This window comes from Colossoma macropomum, unplaced genomic scaffold, assembly GCF_904425465.1.
Source record: "Colossoma macropomum unplaced genomic scaffold, Colossoma_macropomum, whole genome shotgun sequence".
In the NCBI taxonomy this organism is placed as follows: domain Eukaryota; kingdom Metazoa; phylum Chordata; class Actinopteri; order Characiformes; family Serrasalmidae; genus Colossoma; species Colossoma macropomum.
The window spans coordinates 15,572,966-15,587,563 of record NW_023494799.1 but is presented as its reverse complement, the minus strand read 5'-3'; the positions used below and the strand labels follow the sequence as shown (position 1 = coordinate 15,587,563).

General features: G+C 37.5%; 1 protein-coding gene across 1 annotated transcript; it reads left to right on the top strand.

The window, feature by feature from the left end:
* The first annotated feature begins 1,704 nt into the window (after nucleotides 1–1,704).
* zgc:162816 (uncharacterized protein LOC571260 homolog) lies at nucleotides 1,705–13,933 on the top strand. The gene is given in 9 exon segments (XM_036586475.1): nucleotides 1,705–1,893; nucleotides 2,019–2,182; nucleotides 7,936–8,216; nucleotides 8,457–8,637; nucleotides 8,850–8,922; nucleotides 8,924–8,972; nucleotides 9,119–9,308; nucleotides 11,177–11,282; nucleotides 13,397–13,933. Coding segments are annotated over 9 exon segments (1,227 nt in total). The 5' UTR covers nucleotides 1,705–1,800; the 3' UTR covers nucleotides 13,487–13,933.
* Nucleotides 13,934–14,598: the final 665 nt, after the last annotated feature.

Below are 14,598 nucleotides of genomic sequence, written 5' to 3'. Positions count from 1 at the left end.
AACATCCTGTCTAGCATTAAGTGCACTATTGGGTGTCGAAGCCGTGATTTCATGACCTATGCACCGCACTGTACAGGGAGTTAGGAACCATTTGAGATTCAGCCAGACATGCTCTCATACAAAACCAGAATGATAGTAACACTGCGCAGGTTTTTTGTCCGTGTCCCTCTCATTTCTTGTGTGTGAGTAAATGCAGTTTGATTATAAGAGTTAATGCTACTTCTTTCCATCAAAAAGTAATTCCATTACTTTAACATGCTGCTTTGTGCCATGTTACTCCAAAACTGTTCTCTCATTCTCATTCTTCTCTCCAGCACTCTTCTGTGAGGAGAATGTGCTGCACACAGTTATGTGAAGGGCAACTGCAGTTCTTTTTTGAGAATTTAAGACGTCACCCTGTTTTACGTCCACCAGTTGAATGTGTTTCTGTGTATAAACTACTACTTCCTGTCAGTTCTTCCAAAAGAGTCTCCCTCTAAGTGTTATTTGTATTATTCATATACATAATGCATCATAGGTAGTCTGTCTCTGAAGGTTGGAAAGGTGAGTGGACTAAGCACAATTGATTCATATTGACCTAGCAAAGAAATCCCTCTTGTCCTGCAGTACAGGGGTGTACGAAATAACCACATAAAAATACTCACTGGCCATTTTATCAAGTACACCTACTATATAGGTGTTTACAGATGCTGACTGTAGCCCACCTGTTGCTGCACAATCTATCAGTCCCCTCTACCCCATCCATCAATGGAAAAGGACAACCGTTGACAAGATATTATTTGGGTGGTGGTCCATTCTTAGCACAGCAGTGACACTGACATGGTGGCGGTGTGGCGGTGTGGTATTGATGAGTGGAGTAGAAGGGAAGGCTGTCACATTGTGCAGCACAGATGAGCTACAGTCAATAGTCATATACTTACACAGCACAGCTATATGATAGGTGTGTCTGGTAAAACGGCCAGAGTATGAGTATTCCACATGGCCTTTCTCCTATTTTGTTATCCCCCCTATATATCTGTACAATGTAAATTCAAAAGCCAATTATTAAGCATTTTATTCATTACTAAGGGACACAATAAAGCACACAAAGCAACCTACTACAGTAACTATATCATTGTAACAATACGGCTGGTTTTGAGAAAACGTTATGGAGTGTAGGTGGAAATATTCACACGTTTCAACTGATGATCCGTTTCTCTCTAGAGTTTGCTTTCCCATTTTCACATTCTCTTTCTACGTATTGCTTTATCGCAGTTAAAGGTCAAAGTCTTCTTTCATCTCCATTTTTTTCACGGGAAAAGTTGCCTTTTACCCTAGAAGTGTATTACCTAATCACAGGCTCTGTCCAATATCCCCAAATGCTGCTGGGTCGTTAACTATTTAGCCAAGTGTGCACTTACGCTAAGTATTTCCATTATTTATTAATAGCACTCAAGCAGATACCTCTTGGCTGCATCTCAAATGACTCCGTACACTCTATACAGCGCTTCACACGGGTCATGAAATGATAGCTTCTCACCATAATAGTACACTACACGTCCACTACGGAACGATTTGGGATTCAGCCGTTGGAACTTCAGGAGGGACCGCTGTGCGTCTGAGACATTTCATTGGATGTTACTTCTTTCCATCTGCTGTATTAAGCCAATCAGCAGCGGCCCTTTTTTGGGAACGCCTCCATTTGCGCGGTTGTAGCAGGTAGGTTCAGGAAAAGGCGCCGCGTTGGAAAAGTGAGTGCTTTTTGGGCGAAGTCTTCTTGAATGTTATTTTATTGTGAGCTAGGCACGGAGGATATAGTGAATGGCGACTGGAGCAGTTAACCGTGTTTGTAAATGTTTCCTGACAGCCCGGTTCGGTGGGCCGTTCTTCCGTAAATACCAGAAAGAGCCTAACGTAGGAATCTGCACTGAGCTTGGACAAAATAATAAAATGAAGTCTTGTGTATCAGTGTAACAGTACTGTAACCAAGTTTAGCCACTAATGCTGTTTGTGTTTTTTGAGTCTGTTTTTCTCTGCAGTATTTCAGGATGGCCAGCACTGCTGTCGAGTTCATTAAGGATCTTTGTACTCCGGCTTTTGTTGTTGACCTCGATACCGTGAAGCGAAATGCAAGTGAGATGTTGGATCGCTTCCAGAAGCTCGGAGTGCAGCTAAGGCCTCATATGAAAACCCATAAAACACTGTAAGATTACAGCTCAGATCAGTCATTGACCACCCTGGAGGTACAATTATTTATCTGCTTTGAATACAGATAGGCTACCTCTGCAGAAAAAAGTTTCTAGTTCTCCAGAAAATTGTAGAGGAGTGCGATACCACGGTGAAGTTAGTTTTATTTTCGATATTCGTCTTTCCGGCGCTAATAACATTTGATCGGACTACAGTAGTCAGCGAAGACTTACATATTCATGACAGTACGACCACAGAGAGAGATGCACACCTGTTCTTTTGCAGTTTGGGTGACATTTAACGTACCGCTATTTTGTGTTAATACCATAGAACTGAGACACGTTTTTCAATCAGAAGAGAAAGCATGCACTTCTAGACCACACCTACATCCATGCACACGCCTCTGTTTTCCTCCAAAGCGTTTCAGTGCATTTAAATACATATTTAATTGTTCAAGCTAACAATAGACACCGCCAGACAATTAAACATCAATAGCTCCATAAACACTGTGTCCATACACGTCTGATTAATTGTGTTATTTGCTCTAAATTATGGTTAGAAATACACACCACTTTAATTTAGAGAAAGGACTTTGAATACACCTGTAACTAAAATGTACTTGCCAATACTTGTCCTAACAGTCCTGAGCATGCCTTACCTGTAAAAACTGATATTACCTGTATACTGATATAGCTAGTTAGCTTGATGATGGAGGTTCAGTAATCGACAGACATTAGCAGTCTTGAAGGTTCAATAGATCCTTAACCATCTAAAATATTAGTTTTAAAAATGAGAGCGTAGAAAAGAAAATGCCTTAGTTAAGTGGATCAAATTGCAAATCAAAAGTTTTATAAATCCATCAAAAACTCAGTGAGTCAGACTTAAGTTATTTTTTCCATTTTCAAATTCGACATTTTAGACAATGAACATTTAAAATACTGCTTAGATTCAAAATGCAGCATTCACTGCAATTAATACAGCTGAAATGCTTTTGAATGTTAAAATACAAATATTAATATAAAGTAATTATTGCAGTACATTCAAAATTCAAAAGTTGTGTATGATTGCTGTAACTTGCTGCACCATACACAACTGTTGGTAGTGTCGGGTGTAATACAGCTGAAATATTATTAAAATTCTAAATATATAAAAATTAATAAAAAGTAGTCACAGCAACATATCCAAAATCCAAATGCTGTGCATCATTGCTGACACCTCACTGCACCATACACAACTGTTTTTAATGTCGTAAATAATGCAGCTGAAATATTATTGAAACTCAAAATACATAACAATTAATAAAAAGTAGTTAAAGCAATATATCCAAAATTCAAAGGCTGTGCATCATGGCTGACACTGCACTGCACCATATACAGCTGTTTTTAATGTTGTAGGTAATTTAGCTGAAATAGCTTTATACTTTATATTAATGTTTATGTATTTTGAATTTCAATAGCATTTCAACTACATTACATACATCACTAAAACCCTTGAATATGGTTCAGCAAGATGTCAGCAATCATACACAAGTTTTGGATTTTGGATGTAATGCAATATCTCATTTAAATAATTTTTATATATAACTATATATAACTGCTTTATATAATTTTTTATTTATTTTGAACATCAATAATATTTCAGCCACATTACATACAACACCAAGAAATAACTGTATGGTGCAGCATTTTTTGGATTTTGGATCTAATGCAATATCTCATTTAAATAATTTTTTATACATTTTGAATTTCAATTATATTCCAGTAACATTGCATACAGCACTACAAAGAATTGTGTACAGTGCAGTGAAGTGTCAGCAGTCATACACACTGTTTGGATTTTGGATATAATGCAATAAATACGTTATATTTTTTAAAATTTAATTTGAACTTCAATATTATTTTGCCCATCTTACATACAACACTTAAAACTACTGTGTATGGTGCAGTGCAGTGACAGCAATGATGCACAGCCTTTGGATTTTTGATATAATGCAAAAACAACTTTATATTAATTTTTATTTATTTTGAACTTCAATAATATTTTGGCCATCTTACATAAAACACTAAAAATAACTGTGTATGGTGCAGTGCAGTGTCAGCCATGATGCACACCTTTTGGATTTTGGATATATTGCTTTAACTACTTTTTATTATTTTTTATGTATTTCGAACTTCAATAATATTTCAGCTGCATTATTTACAACATTAAAAACAGCTGTGTATGGTGTAGTGAGGTGTCAGCAATGATGCACAGCCTTTGGAATTTTGATATATTGCTGTAACTACTTTTTATTAATTTCTATGTATTTTGAATTTCAATAATATTTTAGCTGCATTATTTACAACATTAAAAACAGTTGTGTATGGTGCAGTGAGGTGTCAGCAATGATGCACAGCCTTTGGATTTTTGATATATTGCTGAAACTACTTTTTATTATTTTTTATGTATTTTGAATTTCAATAATATTTCAGCTGAATTATTTACAACATTAAAAACAGCTGTGTATGGTGCAGTGAGGTGCCAGCAATAATGCACAGCCTTTAAATCTTGGATATATTGCTTTAACTACTTTTTATTCATTTTTATGTATTTTGAATTTCAATAATATTTTAGCTGCATTATTTACAACATTAAAAACAGTTGTGTATGGTGCAGTGAGGTGTCAGCAATGATGCACAGCCTTTAAATTTTGGATATATTGATTTAACTTTTATCAATTTTGAATTTCAGTAGCATTTCAGCTGTATTACACCCAACACTACAAACAATTGTGTATGGTGCAGGTAAGTTACAGCAATCATACACAACTTTTGAATTTTGAATGTACTGCAATCATTACTTTTTATTAATATTTGTATTTTAACCTTCAAAAGCATTTCAGCTGCATTAATTGCAGTGAATGCTGCATTTTGAATCTAAGCAGTATTTTAGCTACATTATATCCTCAAGTGAAATTCAAAGTTTGTGTGTCATTACTAAAACTTATCTGCACCAAACACTGCTGATTTAAATGTTCTGTGTCTAAAATGTTATCGAAATTCAAAATGAAAAAAATGTACAAGATTTAAAACTTACATCTGACTCACTTAGTGTTTGATGGATTTATAAAACTTTTGATTTGCAATTTGATCCACTTAACTAAGGCATTTTCTTTTCTACACTCTCATTTTTAAAACTAATATTTTAGATGGTTAAGGATCTATTGAACCTTCAAGACTGCTAATGTCTGTCAATTACTGAACCTCCGTCATCAAGCTAACTAGCTATATCAGTATACAGGTAATATCAGTTTTTACAGGTAAGGCATGCTCAGGACTGTTAGGACAAGTATTGGCAAGTACATTTTAGTTACAGGTGTATTCAAAGTCCTTTTTCTAAATTAAAGTGGTGTGTATTTCTAACCATAATTTAGAGCAAATAACACAATTAATCAGATGTGTATGGACACAGTGTTTATGGAGCTATTGACGTTCTATTGTCTGGCGGTGTCTATTGTTAGCTTGAACAATTAAATATGTATTTAAATGCACTGAAACGCTTTGGAGGAAAACAGAGGCGTGTGCATGGATGTAGGCGTGGTCTAGAAGTGCATGCTTTCTCTTCTGATTGAAAAACTTGTCTCAGTTCTATGGTATTAACACAAAATAGCGGTACGTTAAATGTCACCCAAACTGCGAAAGAACAGGTGTGCATCTCTCTCTGTGGTCGTACTGTCATGAATATGTAAGTCTTCGCTGACTACTGTAGTCCGATCAAATGTTATTAGCGCCGGAAAGATGAATATCAATAATAAAACTAACTTTACCGTGGTGAGTGCGATAGTATCGTAATCATATCATTATTGTCGAATAATTGCTTAAAATAAATTATTGGCATCAAACAAATGTTTAGATTTGACCTATATTTGATGACGCATTTGTTATACTCCGCATAAAGCAAAAAACAGTATACTATGAGACTTTAAGGTGGCATAGAATGGAAAACTGTATTTACATTGGCATAGTTGAACAAGAAGAGTTTGGTACATAACTGACATTAGCCTCTAGCTAACACTTTTCTCTCCTCCTTCAACTGGAAATCCCGCATATGCAGAAGGGGGCGGTAAAACAGGCCAATTCCAAAATCCTAGACTGTTATGTAGGTTAACAGTCTTGACTCATTAATGTTTACACCCCCAAACATTCCATAAACCAGCCCACGTTCTAGCCCAGCAGGTATTGTGAAGAACAAAACAAGGACAATGGAGCAGCAGACAGTGCAGAAGTGTACCATTCCAGGCTGTGAAGGGGATGTTAACACTTTTTATATCCTTTCCAAGGAACTGAACTGTCAATGGGCATGGCTGATGTTCATCTTTAAACAAGGCTGAAGTTGGCTTCCTGTTCGCCAGCTTCTTAATGAAAGTTCCGTTCCACCTTAAATACTACAGCTAGTACAGGCAACAGAATGATGCTGCAGCACCATTTAAGGTGGAAAATGTGCAAAACAAGCTGGCAAATAAGAAGCCAACTTCAGGTCCCACATGTCTAAAAAAAACTCCCTGACTACTTTAATTGAAAGTTGTTAGTTTGCGCTGCACATTTTCCAGACAATTTCTCAAACCTTGAACAAAATCGAGCAGGCTTTGCTCAGCATTTGACACTGAAGAGACAGAGGGGAGGGGCAGTTCCAACTTTATTAGCATCACAACCCCAACAGCAGCCTGTAAGTAGCCATGATGTGTGATTTTATCCACTTTTTGACAGTTGAGGCCAGATTATCGCAAATTGAAAGTTTCATAGTGAGCTAACAGCTTTAATTTACTTTGTTGTCGAGACTGAAAGCAAATAACATTAGCTTGTATTGATAATCTTAGCTACTAGCAAGCTCCAAGTAGCTAGCATAGCTAACTAAACAGTATGAGGAGCTTATTTACACAGAGGTTCATTTTATTTCCCTGCCTGTCTCTATTTCGACATGTTGCTTTTGTGTGAGCCATCATGGTGCCTCACTGTAAACCAGCAAATCAGAGCAGAGCTCATCATATTATTCATCAGCCCACCAAAAAGGGAAAACGGCCTGTTTCATTCTAGGGCCAAATCCCAGGGTTGTAAATGGACGTGTAAAACTGCATCTGGGCTTTTGTCACCCTGACCAAGTCACATACCTTCTAAGTACACATCAGAGAACAATTTACATTACTAAGTTTAATTCATTCTGTGGCACCTTTAAAGACGTTTTTCACAGCACATCATGAAATTTAACATGCAGTAGTAGTGACTCATTAAGCTATCAAAGACTTTGAATAAAATTACGCATGCTTTACTGCACAAAAAAACAATGAAATATGCCTAATTGTGATCTCTTTGTAAAGAAACATTAGTTAATCAGTGTAAATTTAAGTACTGAAAATATCTATGTTATGCTTAGAAATGCATATCGTTTATCATGGTCATAACATTTATCATGATAACAATAACGTACAGTCATACTGCCCATCTCTGCCTCCAGAAAGCAGAGTGTTTAGGTGATGCTGGGCTACTGTCATAGAACGCCTTCATTTCTCTGTAACGCTAACCCAGGTAGTAGATGTAGTCCTAATTTTATAAATGCTTATTTAATAAATGCTTGTATATCAGCATCGGCAGGTATGTACACGAAAAATATCACGTATCTGCATCAGGCCACATTCCCTTTTTGGCACATCCCTAAAAAATTCCATGTCTAAATGGTCAGTTGCGCTTGGATTGCAACGTGCATAATTTTCTATTTTCCCTGTGTTGACCGCAGTGAATGTGCCGACATCATGACTGGGGGCTCTCGTCGCTGCATTGTGGTGTCCACTCTGGCCGAGGCATCTTTCTTTGCTGACCACGGTTATGATGACATTCTTTACGCATACCCACTGCCTTTCGACAAAGTGGAGCGCTGTGCAGAGTTGTCAGAGAAGCTCTCTTTGTTCCATGTGCTGGTGGACAATAGCCTTGCCCTACAGGAACTCAAGAGGAGACCACTGAAGCAGGGCAAAGCATGGCATGTGTGGATGAAACTGGACTGTAACAACGGTAGAGGTGAGATCTGCATTAGAGTAGGTGCCTTCATGTGTATTATGTATTTACAGAACGTTGTTTGAATGTAATAATTACTGTCCTAGAAATTAGTAAGTAGTAAGGTTTTAAGTAATAATGTAGTAAGAAAAGTTATTTATGAATAACTTTTGAATTCATAATTTCCCAATGCACTGTACACTCAGGTTCGAGGTTGAGGAGTTAAGATACTAGAATAAGGCATGTGATTTGCATTTTTTTCAGCGGGTGTTCCTCACTCTGAGCCTGCTGCCCTGCAGTTGGCCCAGGAAATCTCTGAGACAAAGGGGGTAGAGCTTACAGGAATCTATGCCCACTGTGGAAACTCCTATGGCTGTAAGGGGGAGGAGCAAATCAAGGCTGTTGCCCAAGAAACTACAACAGTCACATTACAGTTTGTGGAGAAGTACGCTGTCCATGTCATTTGCTGCTTTGAATGGCAAATTGTTCTGGCTTTGTTGTGCCAAAGCTCAGCCATTTGTTTGTACTAATTTACATGTCAATCACTCCCTTCATTAAAATCATTATCTTCACAAAAATGCAGTACTGGCTATGTAATACCTGATTTTAGTGCCATGCCTGCAATCTCTGCACTCAATCTCTTATTATATGATGCAGACTGAAAGCTGTTGGAGTAAAAGGTCCTAAATCGAGCATTGGCTCCACCCCTTCATGTAGCCACCCAGTCCCAAGACATGGCTATGTTAAGTGAGGTCCATCCTGGAAACTACATATTTTACGGTCAGTGGTAGGTAGTGTTGTTTCCTCAGTTGAGCATACAGAGGTGACACTGTTTATTAAATAGCCCTGGAAATAGACTTGTTTCATGTTTGATGCTCTGAGTCCTCTTTTTACTCTGCACATCTGTTGTGTGTGTATAAATGTAGATGTGCAGCAGTCACTCATTGGCTCCTGCAGGCTTGAGGATGTTGCCGTACGGGTACTGACGAGGGTTATAGGTCACTACCCACACAGGAACCAGCTACTGGTAGACTGCGGATGGACCGCCCTGAGCCATGATGGAGGAGGACGTTTACCTACAGGTTATGCCGTCATCGAGGGGCATCCGGAACTTAAGTAAGAAATACAATTAAGTATCTTGATAATGAACACAGGACCACTGTCTTCTCAAAAAAAGAAAACTGTAGTGGGCAGTTTGACATGGTGCCTGTAAAATTAATTGCTTAGACAAGGTGTATGACTATAGCACTCCAGGGATGGGCATTTCTGGAGATCAGCACAGTTTATTGATTTTCTTGCTCCAAGAAAATTTCTTGCTACAAATAATGCTTTCAGATAGCCTTGATTTTTTTTCTGAAGTCAGATGATGAAACTGGGTGCATTGAAGTCAGATTATGAAATCAGGCACATTGAAGGTTGTGATGGCAACACCATTTTCATGACCAAGGAAAGAGTAGGGCTGGGAACACTTACCAGTAATTAGAACCAATTATTATTATCAATATGAAATTGTTTTTATTTGTATGCATGAGTGTTTTGCACTCTGATCTGTGATCTGAAACTCCAGTGCTGTTTTATTTTTTATTTAACGTTTAATTTTTTATTTATTGAATGTTCAGTCATCATGCTCGTGTCGTGCTGAGTTCATTTTCAAGGAAGAAAAAGAAGGTGCAGTTTTTACCACACTGAAACTTTTGCTCCTCTTTTATTAAACACTTCTGCAAAGAAGATGAAGAGGAAGGAAAAATAGAACCATTGAGTAGCAGCGGTGACAAAGTTATCACTTTTCTTTTAGCCAGTGTGACTCAAACACACAGCCCATTCTAGTTTTTTAAAATAAAAAACAAAAACAAAAACAAAAAACTTCAATACCAACTCACAGCTGAAACTCTGTAAAGCAGGCTCTGTGTATGTAATTGAGTTTGAGGCTCTGCTTCAGCTCAGAGCTCTGAGCTTTAAAACAAGCAAACAAATTCTACAATTTTTCATAATTTTTGCATAATTTAGTTGTTGAGAGTAAACATTCTGAGTGGTTTGGTGTGAAATGGTTCATTGTAGAAAAACACCAGCTCAAAGTTCTTTACAGTAGTGGTGATAGGAACCAGTGGTCATGAAAAAGGTGTCCTTTGGGAACTATTTTGCCTTACAACACTCTGTATGGACCTTTCCACCATGATTGTATTTTTAAAAAAAAACCCTTTAGGCCAAAATGCAATAGCTTTCTGTGTGGAAGCTTTTAGAGGCATTAAACATTTTGGATGCTTTCTATTACCCCTGTTGTCAACAATTTGGACTTGGCTAGTTTCTCTAGAACAGCATTTAATGACTTTGTTTATGTTTAATGATTTAATTGTGCATAAATATTGAAACATGTGGAATTCCCATTTAATACTTAATAAATATATATCATATATACACCATATATATCAATAAATTTTCCCAAATTTACTTTTTTTTTCTTATATTGTAGTCAGTCAAGGAAGGTGATCAAACAACATAAATAACATAAATAAATATTAGTTTAACAGTAATGTTCAAGTGATTTTTCTATATGTACGGTTAACCCACATTTTATTTCTGCTACGCTCATGATTTAAAATAGGCTAAAATCCATAGTAGTTAATAAACTACAACAGTTGTTTCACAGCCTCCTTGTTCCATGAGTCAAAGAACAAAAGTGAACAACATTTTCTTTTGGAGAAAAACACTGGCTGATTTAAAAAGCAGGTAATTAACTGTTGAGCGGAACAAAGTGTACTTGCGCAGGAAAATAAACAAACTGTGCAGGACTGATACACACCATAGGAAGACCTTCTTTACTGAGCAGATATGAGGTGATAATTAAAAGCATTATGGATATTAAGCATGTTGTAGACTGGCGGTATATACAACAAGTATGTGATTGCAAAATAATGACAGATATTTTAGTCTGAGTAATTCTCCCTAAAGGCTGGAAAACATTAAGTGTTTTATGTTTTTGGTAGACTGGTGTCCATGACTCAGGAGCATGGCAGGGTGGAGCCCGTCTCTGGAAAGCTGGATTTTAGTCAGTTCCCTCTGGGCTCAATGCTCTCCCTTATGCCGCACCATGTGAGTAACCACTGTTTGTGTTTGTGTGTATACACCAACTGACCATTTCATTAAGTACGCCTCCTTGTATCTACATTCTTTGTCCATTGTATCAAGTCCATTTACTATATAGGTGTACTTTGTGGTTCTACAGTTACAGACTGTAGCCTCTTTCACCCTGTCCTTCAATTGTCAGGACCCTCACATAGAGCAGGTATTGTTTGGCTGGTGGATCGTTCTCAGCACTGCAGTGACACTGACTTTGGTGGCAGTGTGTTAGTGTGTGTTGCACTGGCACAAGATCAGATACAGCAGTGCTGCTGGAATCTTTAAATTCTGCCTACTTCCTGCCCACTCTATTAGGCATACCTGCCTTGTTGGTCCACTTTGTAGATGTAAAGTCAGAGACGATAGCTCATCTGTTGCTTCACAGTCTGTGTTGGTCATGCTGTAGTCCTTCATCAGTGGTCACAGGACGCTGTTGGTTGGATATTTTTGGTTGGACTATTCTCAGTCCAGTAGTGACACTGAGGTGTTTAAAACTCCAGCAACACTGCTATGTCTGATCCACTTGTACAAGCGCAACACACCACCATGTCAATGTCCTTTCAGTGCTGAGAATGACCCAAATAATAACTGCTCTGTGGTGGTCCTGACCATTGAAGAACAGGGTAAAAAGGGGGTTGGCAAATTATGCAGAGAAAAAGAGGATCTACAGTTTAAAGTGCACTTGTATGGTAGGTGGAACTGATAAAATGGACAATGAGTGTAGATACAAGGAAGTGTACTTAAAGGAGGGACCGATTGGTGTATATTAGCAATATGTGAGCCCAGCCAGCATAATCAAACACTCAATATATACGGCTTCAATTAGAATGTACTCATATCATTGCTGTCGGAAGAAAACCTCATATCTCCAAAATAGTCACTGTATAAGAGAAGGAAAAACATTCTTAACTTGTATTGGATGTTAAAAGAACAATTAATTTTTGACCATTTCTGTTGGTCTGTTCATGTTCATTGTGAAATTTTAACACAATGCAAAGAGTATTTGGAGTTCTAATTGATAACATATGATGGAAAGGATGGAACAGATGGAGCAGGCAAAGCACACAGTTATCTGTAGCACCTTTCTATCTGCAGAATTGTTAACATAGCATTGACTTATTCTATACGTTAAGAACCAAACTTGCATGTTGTTTAAAGTTCTGGTACCCCCCCATTGACTGCAAAGGGGAGGTGCTGTACTATCACAAGGACAGTCAGCTCCATCAATTTAAATGTGCTTTTTCTTTCTGATGTCCACCAAAAAAAGTTCTTCTGTTTTGTTTAGCATGTTTAAAGCTGAATTATCGTTTTGGATCCACATTGATAATTGTGTAATTTTTTTTGAATAAGAAGATTTGTTGTTCTGTGTAATTGCCATACTATTTCAGTATTGTGAGGGATTATATAATTGATGTGATTATTTCCAGTGTTTGCTTTGTAGTTATGTGTGAAAAGCGATTACAGTTCCGGGCTCAGTCAGCAGCCCTGTGGCGTAGCAGCATTCAGAGTAAATGTTTCAGAAGTGCTGTTGCTGATCCTCGCTACCTGTGGCTGTTCCAGATGATTTTACATAACTGCAGTTTTGAGTATTATGGTGATTTTACTGTAGTTTTCAATAGCGTTTTGATGTAGGTGTTTTATTGTCATGTGCTGTAGGGCTCTGGATTCTGCATCATCTAACCTGTTTTGCCTGGTAGGCAAACTATAGTAGATTCATAAGCCCTGCAATAGTGCTGGTAATGCTTTTGAGTTAATACTAAAGGGATTATTATTAGCTGTGCAGTAGGTGTGTGATGGTGGTTCTCTTGAAGCATACTGGAGATTTGGGTAGCTGACTGAAAATGCCTGTAAGCAGGGGGTTAGATGACTTGCCCAGTACGGAGGATGTAGAAGAGAAACTCATGAGTATAGACTTAAAAGAAATACAAAAATAGTACAGTGGTAATACTGAAATAAAGACATTGCATCACCTGAAGTATGAACACCTTTGTTTGTGTTTTACCAAACTTTGAGTTCAACTCAATCAGGACTAAAAGCAGTAAGAAACCTGCCGGTAATACATGCTGATACATTCTTGTGTTTTCCAGGCTTGTGCTACAGCTGCGATGCATCCAGTCTACTATGTACATTCCAAAGGGAAGATTGTAGGCACTTGGAAACCCACACGTGGATGGTAGTAGGCCAAGAAACACACCGTATTCCTTCGTGGCGAAACTTCTTTTAAGAGTTATTATTAAATGAACTTTAATCGTTTCATTATCAGAAGTTGATAGTGAATGACAATGATTTAGAGAATGTGTGATTAGGCTAACCTGTGTTGGTGACACCTGTCAATCCTGTAATCCAAAATTGCATGTGAAGTACAATGCCTATAAAAATGTATTAACACCTGTTGGACTTTTCTACATTGTATTGTATAATACAGGGGGTATGAGGAGCATTCAGGCCTGATTATGGATGGTTAGGAAATGTTCAATGGACCTGTATTGTTATATTATGTGTCAATAGTGTATTTTTTTGCAACTCATCTGCACAGTTCTTTGTAATGTCAAAGTCATAATATGACCAAATGTACTAAAAAATTAACATTTCACTAAATTAAAAATCCAGAAAATAATTGAATACATAAGTGTTCGTTCACACATTACTGCTCATTAATACTTTTGAAGTTTTTTTTTTTTTAATTTTCCTTATGATTTTGCAATAACTAAAATTGTACACGTCATGACCCCAGTTTGTTGTTGGTTGGGTTTGATCAGTGTGTTCTTATGTGTATGTGGGCACAGAATGAGCTCTACGTGTTTCCCAAGTCGCTGAAATCAGTTACAGTTTACCTTTTGCCAGAGATTAATTCATCTTTAGTGGCTAAAATATGGCCAGCAAACGCGAACACCACATCATGTTAGCCTACATGCAAATCACTCACGTGTAGCGGTGTCGTGAATGAATCTTTCTTTTGAATCAAATCGGTTCTTTTCACACCGCTCGAATTGATTCGCAAGTCCAAATGAATCAAACCTTTTCTAACACTTACACGTTAGGCCTTAGTGTGGCCGTCTGACCTGTAATAAAATGTAGTAAATTCAACCTCTTACAGTCACAGGTAAAAAGCCATATTATAGCTTACGTATTAAGAACAACCATGTTTGAATTTTCTGGCTGTGAAAATGTAAATAGCTTCCTCTTTCTGCTAGTGTTTGTGCTTTGTTCATTCTGACTACATTAGTGAGAGTAAGTAACATCAGACATACTGGACTGAACTTCATGTCATTGTGCGCAGAGGACATAC